At 48.8% G+C, this 14,502-nt stretch overlaps 2 protein-coding genes across 3 annotated transcripts in view; both read left to right on the top strand.

The window, feature by feature from the left end:
• rfx1a (regulatory factor X, 1a (influences HLA class II expression)) overlaps positions 1-3,324 on the top strand; it is a 75,519-nt gene extending 72,195 nt beyond the window's left edge. The window contains exon 20 of the mRNA XM_055664090.1: positions 1,903-3,324. The gene's annotated coding sequence lies outside the window, so the exon portion shown is untranslated. The remainder of the gene's footprint in view (positions 1-1,902) is intronic.
• Positions 3,325-4,822: 1,498 nt separating this feature from the next.
• Positions 4,823-14,502, top strand: part of carm1 (coactivator-associated arginine methyltransferase 1) — a 46,974-nt gene continuing 37,294 nt past the window's right edge. For both annotated transcript variants that reach the window (XM_055664065.1, XM_055664064.1), the window contains exon 1: positions 4,823-5,002. In XM_055664065.1, coding sequence (XP_055520040.1) covers positions 4,861-5,002 — 142 coding nt within the window. In that variant the 5' untranslated portion in view covers positions 4,823-4,860. The remainder of the gene's footprint in view (positions 5,003-14,502) is intronic.

Here is a 14,502-nt window from a genome sequence, read left to right as displayed (position 1 = left end):
GTTCTAAACTAGAAGCCTCCCATGTACCATGAGATCCATTTCCTTTGGGCCTGCTTTTCTTGACCATAGCATTAGGTACTACTGCATCTGGACCTGCTAATACTCTATTTACACCCATAATTATCTGCGTGCATTGCTAAAAATGCGAGTATTCCGCGCTGTAATGAGGGAGTTCCCTCGACTATAACAAACTTGTGGATAACATGACATGGACCTTCCAAATGATTGGAGTAGCCTGCTGATGGTACAGTTTTTGTAGTGTGTAACCATACCCAAAGCAAAGGCAGAAGATGAAATAGCTTTCATTCGGGGTGAACTTAGATTAAAACGGTTGAAGAAAGGACAGTGGATGCAGTCCTCTCCCTGAAGTGAATCGGAGTCATGGTTCACCACTGTGCCTCCAATTATAGCTTCAATAGCACTGTTTTGTTGTTTTTAATTGTCAGTAAGGAATTTCAGCTTGTACACTGACAGTAATCAGTTATTCATCGGTTGTACATTAACAAACTCTCTCAACGTGGAGTATTTTTCTGTTATGCTCACTGCAAACCAGCCATCAATGTTACTGTTTCTGCACACTCTCTTAACAGCTTGGCAGTGAACAAGACAAGAGCCTCACCATCAAAGATCAATATGACTGCCCAAAACTGAGCTCAGTCATTGAGCTTTTTAAAACTGCCCCATTTTCAGGCAGGGATATTAATAGTTGTCTAGTTTGATGATAATTAACTTATTAAGTCACTTAATATTGAATGTGTGGAATTCAGATGTCCTTTGTTCTGTGGAAAGGAGAACATGCCAGGTAATTGGAGAACAGGAGGAACAGCTAACACGTATACATCAAACATATTGCGACAGTCCTCCTTGAGCCAGTAGTGACCACTAACTAGCAGGCCCCAATCTAGGACAATGGATTCATGTACTTTTGCTCCCAGGTCAATGTAGGCTTGTTTTCCTGGAAAGAGATAGGGTTGCTCCCAGCATTGATGTGTTGCCTGGTCACCAGTAACTAGTCTGGTGGTAGACAAACTTTAGACAAGTGCCAGGAGGATGGGATGTTTCAGTTGTTCTGCTTATTGTGTGAAGGACAGAGGTTGCTCTTCTGCCAAATTCCAATTCAACGGCCCAAACAAAGTGAGTTTGACCAGGCGGTGCCTGGGATCATATGCCTGTGGTGAGTGTGTGCTTACCGTTGGTCCTGTCAATTAAAACCTTCATAGCCAGAAAAGGCTGGTGTCACCTGGAGCACCATTTTAGAAGCCAGAACATAGTCTGTATTACTAGAACAGAGGAGCTCTTATATCTTAAAACGCACATTCCTCAAAGTGGATTTGTACCAATACTAAAAGCCTAGCTGTGCATGGGTAAGGGAAGGAGTTTTGCAGATCATTCCGTTTGATTTGGGTCAAAGGAAAGTTCAATCTGTGAATGAGTGGTTTGCGACTTGTAAAGTCGGGCATGGGTAAGTGCACTTTGTGTAAGATGACTGTGAACCGCAGCTAGAACACTCCCTCTCCCCCGGTGAATGTCCAAAAACTACTCAATGATAAGTTGTGAACATTTCTTCCCATTTGCCCAACTAATCCGATTTTAGTACTAAACCAATGAACACTGCTGTAATGCACCAATATACTGAGGTAAATCCTACTTTTTAATCAAAGGCCTGCAGCTCTTAAAATATATACAGTGGCATGTTTCATAAAGTCTACTATTGATAATTCTTCACTTGATTAAATAATTCAGTTTATTTAACTCCAAAAAAACAATAGTGAATAACAGGAATGTACAGCCATTTGTTCTGTGCAGAATTAGTATCTGGTTATTAAATCTAATGCTGGATTATTTAGATATTTCACATTCATAATTATGCAAACAGTAACTCCTTTCCAAATCTTTTTTCAGCCAAGCAGATGGGACAGGATCATAATTACAACCTGTGTACTTCATGGCCATCATCCACATGTTGTCTTGACCCAGCATCTAATGTTCTTTCCTCCCTGAGGAAACCAGTGGAATTAATTGCAATTTGTAAGCACAATGTTCTTACACAACCAAAGTGTGTAATTAGAACCATGTCCAGCCTGGCAGTGTAATGGAGCTGGATGTAAAATGAAAATATATATACAGCAGGATTTCTGATTTACTTCCAGCTAAACTATGGTAGTGGAATGGGATACATTTGAGGAGCCCAGGTTTTGATTTATAAAAGATGTTGTCTCCTATATATTTTATTGCAATTATAAACCAATAAATTCAAGCATCCTCCATTTTGAGGCAAGTTTTAGTATCTTGCGGAAACGTATTTATATATCCGAGATTATTCTGCATCACACAGATCCAAATTATGAATATATATTTGAGAAATGGGCATTGCTGCATTAGGCTTTCTGTTTAATTTAGCTATTATTTACCATTTTTACGAAGCTATCCTTTGTTCACGAGAGGATCCTTACCTCTGTTGTGAAGGGTGTATTCTCTCAACTTCTTTCTGCACTGCAGAACTTAGCTGATGCCTCATAGTTCTGGTACATTAGAGAACGTCTAAAGAATACAGCCTCAAACTAAGATAAGTGCCTCTGTCAAACCACCCGAAAATAGGTTTGCAGAAAGATAATGCACAAGTGGTTACCACTCTCTCTTCACCAATAATATGACATTGAATTCAGTTTCCTTCACACAATTCTAGTCAACATGATGAGCCTGATGGCAGAACAGTCTGTTGCCTTTTGTTAACACTTAATATTAACTTAATCATTTGTAGGGTTTTTGTTTTTCTCCTTTTTCAAATAAAGAGTGTGTGATGTGACTTATGTATTTTGCAGTTAATTGAGGCACTTGTAATATATTTGTTGTACCAGTTTGTAACTCCAAATTACATATAGTTTTGAAAAAAACTAAACAATCTGTGCTTTTGTACGTAATTATAATATTTATTACACGTTGCATTAATATTGGGTGAGTTGTGAAAAGAAAATGATTATTTGATATATTTGTTTCTGAACCATTATGGCCTTATTTGTTGGAACCTTAGTCTTGAGATACATCTGTGAAATAGTTGTATGCCGTTCTGTATCGGAAAAGTAAATATTGTATTTTGTATAAACAAGAAATGCTTAGTTTTGTTGTAAACTGGGTACTTTGGTTAGCTTTTGCTGAGCTACGGATCTCGAGAGAACGAAGCAGTGTTTGAGACTGCGCTGTTTAGTGTTGTCATTCAGCTTGGGGTGATATGTAAGCATTTGTATGAGTGTTTCGTTTTGGTGCAAAAGCTGTTTTCTACTTTTTGTAGTGTTTCTTTTAAATAAAAGAGCAGATATAACAAAACTGTCTGTTGTTGTCTTCTACTTGAAGTCTTAGGGATTGGACACTTTGGCATTTTGCATTACCATGACCAGGAAATATTGTTCTCCAAGCAGTGATGGAAATGGGTTTTAGGAACTAGGGGTACGCTAAGGTCCATGAGGCTGAGGTTGGGAAGGAGGGAGGGGTAGACGCTATAAGTCCCCCCGTGAGACTACTGATGGGATCCTCGTGTGGTCATTGTCAAAGATCTAGGATCTTTGGTCATTGTGGGCATTGTAGCACGCTGCTCACCGGCTCCTCATGTGGCCACTGTGTGTATTACAGCGCTCTGCTCACGGGCTCCCCGTCAGGTTGTGGTGGGTATTGCAGCTCACAGACTCCCCGTGAGGATGTGGTGAGTATTGCAGCTCACAGACTCCCCGTCAGGTTGTGTGGTGGGTATTGCAGCTCACAGACTCCCCGTGAGGATGTGGTGGGTATTGCAGCTCACAGACTCCCCGTGAGGATATGGTGGGTATTGCAGCTCACAGACTCCCCGTGAGGTTGTGGTGGGTATTGCAGCTCACGGGCTCCCCATGAGGTTGTGGTGGGTATTGCAGCTCACGGGCTCCCCGTGAGGGTGTGGTGGGTATTGCAGCTCACGGACTCCCCGTGAGGTTGTGGTGGGTATTGCAGCTCACGGGCTCCCCGTGAGGTTGTGGTGGGTATTGCAGCTCACGGGCTCCCCGTGAGGTTGTGGTGGGTATTACAGCTCACGGGCTCCCCGTCAGCTCACGGACGCCCCGTGAGGTTGTGGTGGGTATTGCAGCTCACGGACGCCCCGTGAGGAGGTGGGGGGTATTGCAGCTCACGGGCTCCCCGTGAGGATGTGGTGGGTATTGCAGCTCACACTGACTCCCCGTGAGGTCGTGGTGGGTATTGCAGCTCACGGGTTCCCCGTGAGGATGTGGTGGGTATTGCAGCTCACGGACGCCCCGTGAGGTTGTGGTGGGTATTGCAGCTCACAGACTCCCCGTGAGGTTGTGGTGGGTATTGCACTCCCCGTCAGGTTGTGGTGGGTATTGCAGCTCACAGACTCCCCGTGAGGTTGTGGTGGGTATTGCAGCTCACGGACGCCCCGTGAGGATGTGGTGGGTATTACAGCTCACGGACTCCCCGTGAGGTCGTGGTGGGTATTGCAGCTCACGACTCCCCGTGAGGATGTGGTGGGTATTGCAGCTCACGGGCGCCCCGTGAGGTTGTGGTGGGTATTGCAGCTCACGGGCTCCCCGTGAGGTTGTGGTGGGTATTGCAGCTCACGGGCTCCCCGTGAGGTTGTGGTGGGTATTGCAGCTCACAGACTCCCCGTGAGGTTGTGGTGGGTATTGCAGCTCACGGACTCCCCGTGAGGTTGTGGTGGGTATTACAGCTCACGGACGCCCCGTGAGGTTGTGGTGGGTATTGCAGCTCACGGGCTCCCCGTGAGGATGTGGTGGGTATTGCAGCTCCAGGGCGACTGACGTCGGTGGGGGCGGGGAGAAGGGGGCACGCGCACGCGCACAGACTGGGCTATTTAAAATGGCCACCACGGCGTTCGCGGGCGTGCGGCTGGTGTCGATCGCGGAGCAGAACGGGGAGATCCAGCGGCACTCGGAGCAGCAGCCGCTGCGCCTGGAGATCCGCACCACCCAGGACAACGCCTTCCTCAGCCTCCACAGCAGTGAGTAGCCGCCCCCCCCCCAGCCCGGGACACGGGGGCACGGGACCCGCGCTTGGTCTGGGCCCCGGGCCTGCGGCCTGACAGCGCGGCTCAGCCCGGCCCGGCTCACACCCCAGCCCGGCCCGGCTCACACCCCAGCCCGGCCCGGCTCACACCCCAGCCCGGCCCGGCTCACACCCCCGCCCGGGGCCTGCACTCACCCACCCGCCCCGGAGGCCCAGGACCCGACACAGCCCCGGGTTCAACAGTGACAGTGCCATCGACAGTCAACTTTCCTCCCACCCCCCACCCCCCCCTTTCCTCCTCCTCTGCCCCCCCCCCCTTCCTTCCTCCTCCTCTGCCCCCCCCCCTTTCCCTCCTCCTCTGCCCCCCCCGTTTCCTCCTCCTCCTCTTCCCCCCCTCTCCTCTCTTCCCCCCCCCCTCTCCTCTCCCCCCTCTCCCCCCTCCCCTCTCTTCTCCTCTCTCCCCCCCCCCTCCTCTCTTCTCCCCCCCCCCTCCTCTCTTCCCCCCCCCCCTCCTCTCTTCTCCCCCCCCCTCCTCTCTTCCCCCCCCCCTCTGCTCTCCCCCCCCTTCCTCTGCTCTCCCCCCCTTCCTCTGCTCTCCCCCCCCCCCTCCTGCTCTCCCCCCTTCCTCTCTGCTCTCCCTCCTCCCCCCCTTCCTCTCTCCTCTCCCCCCCCCTTCCTCTGCTCTTCTCTCCCCCCTTCCTCTGCTCTCCCCCCTTCCTCTGCTCTCCCCCCCCCCTCCTCTCCCCCCCCCTCTCCTCTCCCCCCCCCTCTCCTCTCCCCCCCCCCTCTCTCCTCTCCCCCCCCTCTCCTCTCCCCCCCCTCCTCCTCTCCCCCCCCTCTCCTCTCCCCCCCCCTCTCCTCTCCCCCCCCTCCTCCTCTCCTCTCCCCCCCCCCTCTCTCTCCCCCCCCCCTCTCTCTCCCCCCCCCTCCTCTCTCTCCCCCCCCCTCTCCTCTCCCCCCCCTCTCCTCTCCCCCCCCTCCCCCTCCTCCCCCCCTCTCCTCTCCTCCCCCCCCTCCTCTCCTCTCCCCCCCTCTCCTCTCCTCTCTCCCCCTCCTCTCTCCTCTCTTCCCCCCCCTCCTCTCTCCCCCCCTCTTCCTTCCCTCCTTTCCTCTCTCCCCCCTTTCCCCTCTCCTCTCTCCCCCCCTTTGCTCTGCTCTCTCCCCCCTCCCCCCCCTTTGCTCTGCTCTCCCCCCCCTCCCCCCCCTTTGCTCTGCTCTCTCCCCCCCCCCCCCCCTTTGCTCTGCTCTCCCCCTCCCCCCCCTTTGCTCTGCTCTCCCCCTCCCCCCCTTTGCTCTGCTCTCTCCCCCCTCCCCCCCTTTCCTCTCCTCTCCCCCTCCCCCTCCCTTTCCTCCTCTCCCCTCCCCCCCCCCCTTTCCTCTCCCTCTCCCCCCCCCCCCCTTTCCTCTCCCTCCCCTCCCCCCCTTTCCTCTGCTCTCCCCCCCCCCCCTCCTCTGCTCTCCCCCCCCCTCTCCTTTCCTCTGCTCTCCCCCCCCCCTTTCCCCTGCCTCTGCCTCCCCCCCCTTCCTCTGCTCTCCCCCCCCCCCTTTCCTCTGCTCTCCCCCCCCCCCCTCCTCTGCTCTCTCCCCCCCCCCCCCCCTTTCCTCTGCTCTCCCCCCCCCCTTTCCTCTGCTCTCCCCCCCCCCCCCTCTCCTCTCCACTCCCCCTTTCCTCTCCTTTTCAAGATACTTGGAGTTGCTGCCGTCTGTGTTTGTGGATGTTGAAGGCATTGGTTCATTCAGTAAATTTTAATATTTTGCATGCAATAAATACATAGGACTGGGTTATAAAACACAGATTTCAATAATCACAGGTAAACGTTGAGTGGTTGCTGTCAGGTGCCATTCCCACCTAATGGTTTAAATCAAGTTTTAGAAGCCTTCGTGATGCACAAAAAAGATTGAATCCTGGCCTTATTCCATCTCCGAGACTTGCGATATGCTTTCAGAACTTTTGGGAGGCAAGGTAGCGCAACGCCAGAGACCCAAGTTCGATGCTGACCACAGGTGCTGTCGGAACAAAGCTTGTACGATCGCCCTGTGACCACATGGGTGTTCTCCGGGTGCTCGGGTTTCCTCCCACAGTTTTGTAGGTCAATTAGCCTCAGTAAAATTGTCCCTAGTGTGTGTAAATAGTGTATGGGGCGATCACTGGTCAGTGATCGCTGTTCTTTGTGCATTTACCAGATCTATTCCTCTCATGTTTTTGTCCACATCTATAAGATCACCTCTCATCCTCCTGCGCTCTGAGGAATAGTCCCAACCTGCTCAATCTCTCCCTTGAGTCCTGGCAACATCCTTGCAAATCTTCTATGCACCCTTTCCACCTTGAGAACATCTTTCCTATAACTCTTCAAATCTCTATAAAGATCACATCCTCTCCTGGTCTAATCTTCCGCTGGCACCTGACCACAGTGTCCATCTCTTTTTGCTGAGTTGTAACAAGAAAGTTGGTGGTGTAACTGTGACGGTGGCAAAGTAGAAAAGAGGGGGCTTGCAGATGACATGAGGCTTCTTAAAAACATCTCAGCCTCCGAACGATGCCAGGACCAGACGCATGTGGCTGATTCGTCCTTCCTTCAAGCCATCTGATATTGTGGGATGCAGACTTGGGCTCGTACTGCGGTTTTGTTGTTTCTCAAGGCTTCAGATGGAAAATATCCGAGTACTTTTTGTCTCGCTCTTCTCTTCTTCTTTCAGGCTTCAAATTTCCTGATTGCAAGCTTCAAACCTTGGCCCTCACTGTAAAACTATTCCGGTGCAGTGATTTTTTTCTTTACAAAGGTTCGGCAGAGATCAAGGTTTTGATCCTGACTAGGAGAGATGCTGTCCCTGTATGGTGTTTTGTATATACTCCCTCAAGGTGATCCTGACTACAGTGTGTCTGGGTTTTGTATATACTCCCTGTCCCTGTGGGTTCTCTCCGGTTTCCTCCCACATTCTGAAGATATGCAGGCTTGTAGGTTCATTGTCTTCTGTAAATTGTCTCCTAATGCGTAGGATAGAACTAGTGAACTGGGTGATCGCTGGTCACTGCAGACTCGGTGGGCTGTTTCAATGCTGTATCTCTAAACTAAACTAAAACTCCCTGAGTAATTTTGCCCATGCCTCCTCCTCTCCTGCCTCCTATAATGACTCCATTCTACTCTCCCATTTTCTCTGGCACCTTCATGTCTGTTCTGATGGCAACACCTTCATGTCCTCTACCTCGAGCATGATTTCTCTTCCACCGTTGTCAAGAGACCTCTCATCGCATCAGCACCATTTCCTGCACTGGCGGACCTCTTTGTAACGGATTTCGGCTATTGCGGACTGACCTACCGATGGCTGCCTGCGCCGACCCTCCCCAGCACTCCCGCGGGCCGCTACCATTGGCTCCTCGCCTCACCACGCCTCTCCCCATGCCGCCAGCAGGCCGGGTCCGGACCGAGAGTCTGGAGAAGGGTCCTGACCCGAAATGTGGCATCTCCATGTTCTCCAGAGATGCTGCCAGACCCGCTGAGTGATTCCAGCACTTTGTGTCCTTTTGTGTATTGATCAGCAACTGCAGCTGTTTGCATCTTCTTATACAATGGCACTCTCTTACTTGGTTATAGCGGACAATCAGCAATAACGGACACCATTTTCCCCCTCTATGGTCCATTATAACGAGAGTTTACTGCACTGATAATTTCATGTACCAGCCTCTGAACACACAACATAGATTTGAAGAAACCAAATTCAGCTTGGCCGATAGCTTTGCAGAAAACCCCACATTTCCATCTGTAAAGCTCAGCTTCTATAATAGCATCACCAATGTTCTGACCCTACTTGGCCACTAAGCCTGTCCTACCAAACCCCGGCAAATGGCATTTCATCTTCCTAGAGTCATGGCGGCCGGTTCTGATAGGTGGTAATTGAAATGTGCTATTCACTCGCTTCTCCTCTGCAGATGCTGCTTGACTTGTTCCAGCATCCTTTAATTTCAGGTTTCTCTCCCTCTCTCCCCAGTTTTTATTGAAGCCAATTAACTTACAAACTTGCATGTCTTTGGAGTGTGGGAAGAAACTGGAGCACCCATAGAAAACCCACAGAGGTCACAGAGACCCGAAGCCGTGAACCTTTGCTGCTGCCCATGGGCGCAGGTGTGCATCTCTCCTGCATGGAGTATTTGTGGGGGAATGCTGTCTGATGCAAGATTAATTGCATCTCTTGCGGGACCAGTGGATGATAAACACTTGGGGCGGCAGTGTTCTGTTTACTAGATCCAACCTGGTTGTTCATTTATACAATGGTGAGGTGATTTGGGGCGGCATGGTGGCGCAGCGGTAAAGTTGCTCCCTCACAAAGCCAGAGATCCGGTTTCACTACAGGTGCTAGTCTGTACGGAGTTCACGTTCACCCCATGACCTGTGTGGGTTTTCTCCAGGTGCTCCGGTTTCCTCCCGCACTCCAAACACGGACAGGTTTGTAGGTTAATTGGCGTTGGTAAAATTGTAAATTGTTCCTCGTGTGTCGGATGGTGTTGGCTGGTTGGCGCGGACTTGGGATGAGGGGCCTGTTTCCGAACTGTATCACTAAAGAGAGAGCCTTGTAGGAAGTGGGTGCTATGGCAAGGAAAATGTTATCTACATGGTCCCATGTTGTACTTTCAAAAACATTCGATGTGCTATTCATTATTTCAGAATGGCATTGGTTTGAAGCAGTCTGTTTTATGGTTGGAGGAAGGGCGATGCTGTGGGGACGGCCCTAATGTGAGCTGGGCACTCATTGCTGTACTGTGGTATCTGTCTCAACACGGGGTTCAGGGCCCAGGTGAAGAATATTGCTCATGGAACCCAAGTTGTCACATATGGTTTTTGCTCAATAGATCCTTCGTTAAGTTTTTTTTCTTTATAACCAACATTTGTAGGGTTGATGATTATGATTATGCTGGTGGTGAATCGCCTTCGCCAATGGGGCTTAGAGTTTTGATCGTGAGAAGACGAGAATTATAATGTCTAGAAATTTGTGGTGAAGTCAAGCGATTGAGTAAAAAAAAAAAAGACAGAAAATTACTTGTGTGGAACTTACCGCTGGTTTGTACCTGCTGAAACAGCCAGGGTGACAGGGTACAATTTAGGGTGGCGCAGTGGCATAGACTCTAATTCAATCCTGACTATATGTGCTGTCTGTACGGAGTTTGTACATTCTCCCTGTGACCTATGTAGGTTTTTTCTGGATGTTCCGGTTTCCCCCCCACACCAAAAGTAGGGTAATTGGCTTCGGTAAAAATTGTCGCTTGAATGTAGGATAATGCTAGTGTACAGGGAGATTGCTGGTCGGCACAGACTTAGTGGGCCGATGTGCCTGTTTCCACACAGTATCTCTGAAGTCTAAAGACTGGCTTTATTCCCACTCCTATGCATGGAGGATGAAGAAATTCCATATAGGCAGCACCTGTAGTCAGGATCAAACCTGGTTCTCTGGCACTGTAAGGCAGCAACTCTACTGCTGCCACACCTTGCTGTTGCCCTGTGATGTAAATGAAACTAGTTAATTCAGCTTGATGGTAGACAAAAATGCTGGAGAAACTCGGCAGGTGAAGCAGCATTTATGGAGCGAAGGAAATGGGCAACGTTTTGGGTCGAGGCCCTTCTTCAGATTGATGGTATATTTTACAAGTTATTCACGTTTTAAACTTTACAAAAATCACTTTTCCACTTGCTCTGCCCGTTTGCTGCATACGACGCCACAATGGATTCCCAAATTTCATTTTTTCTTAAACGCTTTTTCCGCGTGTGCTTGCCTGGCCTCCCAACATATGCACGGGTAAGTTTCCTTCTACTTTGCAAACGCTACCACGAGTCCTCTATTCACTTTAACTTTAACTTAATTTCTGCCGACAACGGTACAACTTTGAACGCATGCACAGTTTGGGGGAGCGGGCCCAACATGTCTGCATTTGGTCTAGTTAATAATTAAAATTAATTATTTGGGGCTCTGGTGAATGTGAATCTTCACACTTCTGTCCTTTGCTTAGGGTTCCCAACATTGCCTGTCCCAACCCACTGTATCTCTAAAGCTAAAATAAAGTAAACTTAAAAAGGTGAGACCCAAAAGAAAATTGATGATGTTCCCGGGATACAAGTGGTAATGGTAACGGAGTGAACATTGAAACACAAGTTCATTGTAGTGTTGGATCAAGTGGTTGTTTAATTACAAGCTTGCTCCAGTATTCAGGAGTGAACATTGTTCATGTCCTCCACAGATGCTGCCTGACCTGCTGAGTTACTCCAATACTGTTGTGTTTTGCTCGTTCCAGCATCTGCAGTTTCTTGTTGCTCTTTCGAAAGGCACAAGGTGGTGTATCAGACTGGTAGCCTATTATCAGACCTCGGGGGAAATTGATTTCTTCCACAACAGATACTGACTGCTCTACTGAGTATTTCTGGCACTTTCTGTTTGCTTTTCCGAGCTCTGACCTTTGCTGAAATCTAGTTTAGAGATTGGGTTTTTAAAGAGACTCTTACTGCCAAAGAGTTAGAGTTATACACCAGGCAAATAGGTTATTTGACCCAACTCAACTAGGCCGACCAAGATGCATAATTTTAAGAAGCATTCAGACAGGTGCATAAATAGGACAGGCTTAGAGGGATATAGGCCAAACATAGGCAGGTGTGACTTGTGTAGATGGGGAAAGTCTCCGCGCCAAATGACTTGATAACTATGACAAGCGAGTAACATGTGGCCTATATTCCTCTCAACCTTTTCGATTGAGGGAGTGCAGCGTAGGTTCATGAGGTTAATTCCTGGGATGGCGGGACTGTCATATGTTGATAGAATGGAGTGGCTGCGCTTGTATACTCTGGAATTTAGGATGAGAGGCTATTTTATTGAAACATATAAGATTATTCAGGGTTTGGACACACTAGAGGCAGGAAACATGTTCCCGGTGTTGGGAGAGTCCAGAACCAGGGGCCATAGTTTAAGAATAAGAGGTAAGCCATTTAGAACGGAGATGAGGAAAAACGTTTTCCCACAGAGAGTTTTGAATCTGTGGCATTCTCTGCCTCATAAGGCAGTGGAGGCCAATTCTCTGGAGGCTTTCAAGAGAGAGTTGGATAGATCAATTAAAGATAGAGGAGTGAAGTGATATGGGGAGAAGGCAGGAATGGGGTACTGAATGTGGATGAACAGCCATGATCACAGTGAATAGCGCTGCTGGCTCGAAGGACCGAATGGCCTACTCCTGCACCTATTGTCTATTGATCTATGTACCTGTCCAAAAGTCTATTAGATATTGTAGTAGTACCAGCCTCAACAACTTTCTCTGCAATCTCGTTCCATATACCCACCCACTGTGGAAAAACTTGCCCCTTGGGATCCCTTTTATTTCTCCAGTTTCCCCCACACTCCAAAGACGTACAGGTTTGTAGGCAAATTGGTTTGGTTAAATTGACCCCAGTGTGTATAGGAAAGTATTAGTGTGCAGGGATCGCTGGTCGGCACGGACTCGCTTGGCCAAAGGGCCTGTTTCCAAGCTGTATCTCTAAACTTAACTCTCGCCAGCGATGCAACTTGGAGTCTCAACACCTGTGTTCAATGCCCTGACCAATGAAAGCAATCATTTCAAATGCCGCCCTATCTACCAGTGTTGCCAGGGAACAAAGGTGAGAAGGGAAAGATTTAATAGGAAGCTGAGGGGCAACTTTTAAACTCAGAGGGTGGTGGGTGTATAGAACGAGCTGCCAGAGGAGGTTGTTCAGTGTTAGTTTAGAAATACAATGCGGAAATCGCCATATACTAGCCCAATCCTACACCCTGGGACCACTTAAATTTTTTTTACCAAAGCCAATTAACCTACAAACGTGTACGTCTTTGGAGTTTGTGTGGGAACTGAAGCACCCGGAGAAAACCCACTCGCGGGGAGAACACTCGTAGTTAAGATTGAATCTAGAGCTCTGCCGCTGTGCCACCTTGCCACCCAGGTAGTTGAGGCAGGTACAATAACATTTAAAATACCTTTGGAGATGTAGGGGTCAAATGCAGGCAGGTGTGACTAGTGTAAATGGGGCATCTTGGTTAGCATGGACATGTTGGGATGGGCCTGATTCTGTGATCTATGACTATGAATATTTTGTGCCGCTGCCTGCTTTATGTACGTTAATTGCTAAATTAAAGGAACTGAGGCAGCAACGTTGCCCATCTCCTGGCTGGTTTATCGGACTGAAGTCCATATTTTGGCTGCGGGTGATGAGCCATTTGGTAGACTGTGCCAAAAAACATTCCCTATTGACTGCTGCTATCCCATTGTTTTTGAAATGCCTGCTTTTAAAAATAGAATCTTTGAAGAAACACCTAGGTTCAAGTGAGATTAGCCTTCCTTCAGATATAAAAAAAAAAGCTGGAGTAACTCAGCGGGTCGGGCAGCATCTCTGAAGAAACGGAGTGGATGATGTTTCGGGTTGAGGCACTTCTTCAGACTGAGTCAGGGGAACTAGAGATTTTGACGGTGCTTCGGAGAAATGTTTTGAAGATACGCATCCTTCATGTTGAAATGGGGACTTAATAGCCTTGTGATTGTGTTCCTGTTGTTTCTGTATCTCTGCTTTCCGCCTGCACATCTGCTGGTTGGAGGCCTGCTCCATGATCACATTTTTCAAAGGTCATTCCTCGTGTCACACTGATTACCGCACATCCATTCAGAAAGGGCAGCGTTTCTCAAACTGCACAATGATGTCTGGAGGGCGTAGCCATTTCGGCAGCTCCTCATCACAAAGCAGCATTTACTGCCTCGAAAACCCCTGTGCATGGTGGGCTTTTGTCTTCAATTCTGTCTTTAAAAATTCAGAAAGTACCTTGGTTTGGGTAGAATGCTGTTCATTTGAGGATTCTTTACTTCCACAAATGTTTGTCGTTTGTGTGGCGGTGTGTGGGAATCATTGTCCCCTTTGGCTCCTCAGAGCTAAGAGAATTCTCCTAGTGCCGTCACCTCCCACACCCTTCCCCCTCACCCCCAGAGATACAAGCCGAGCTCTCAGCAATGTGACAGCTGTGTCTCCTCAATTTATTCTTTTTAATTTGATTTGGAGAATGGTTTCCTTTCCACATCTGTTGGTCTTTATTTGAGAGAGAGCTGCAGGGTTTCGTTGACAGCCTGATTGTCCCAAACGTGAATGTTCCCATTTACCGGTTGCCGAACACAGGGCTCCAGGACAATGCCGAGCCATTGAATGGGGCTCGGGTGTAAACGAGGCCAGGGAGCTTCCAGCCACACTCCTGCAACTCCAAACTAAATAGTGTTATCTAAATGTAATTCTCAGCAACAGTGTACAGGTAGTCCCTGGCTTTCCATTCCTGAGTGTTGTTCATAACCCAAATCATGTCCATAAGCGATAGGTGGAGAATTAGGCCATTCAGCCCATCAAGTCTACTCCACCATTCATTCATGGCTGATCCATCTCTCTCTCCTAGCCCCATTCTCCTGCCTACTCCCCATAACCCCTGATACTCATACTGATTAACAATCTGTCAATC

Source organism: Leucoraja erinacea, chromosome 39 (genome assembly GCF_028641065.1).
Source record: "Leucoraja erinacea ecotype New England chromosome 39, Leri_hhj_1, whole genome shotgun sequence".
NCBI classification, from domain to species: Eukaryota; Metazoa; Chordata; class Chondrichthyes; order Rajiformes; family Rajidae; genus Leucoraja; species Leucoraja erinaceus.
This window is presented reverse-complemented; position numbering and strand designations above follow the sequence as displayed.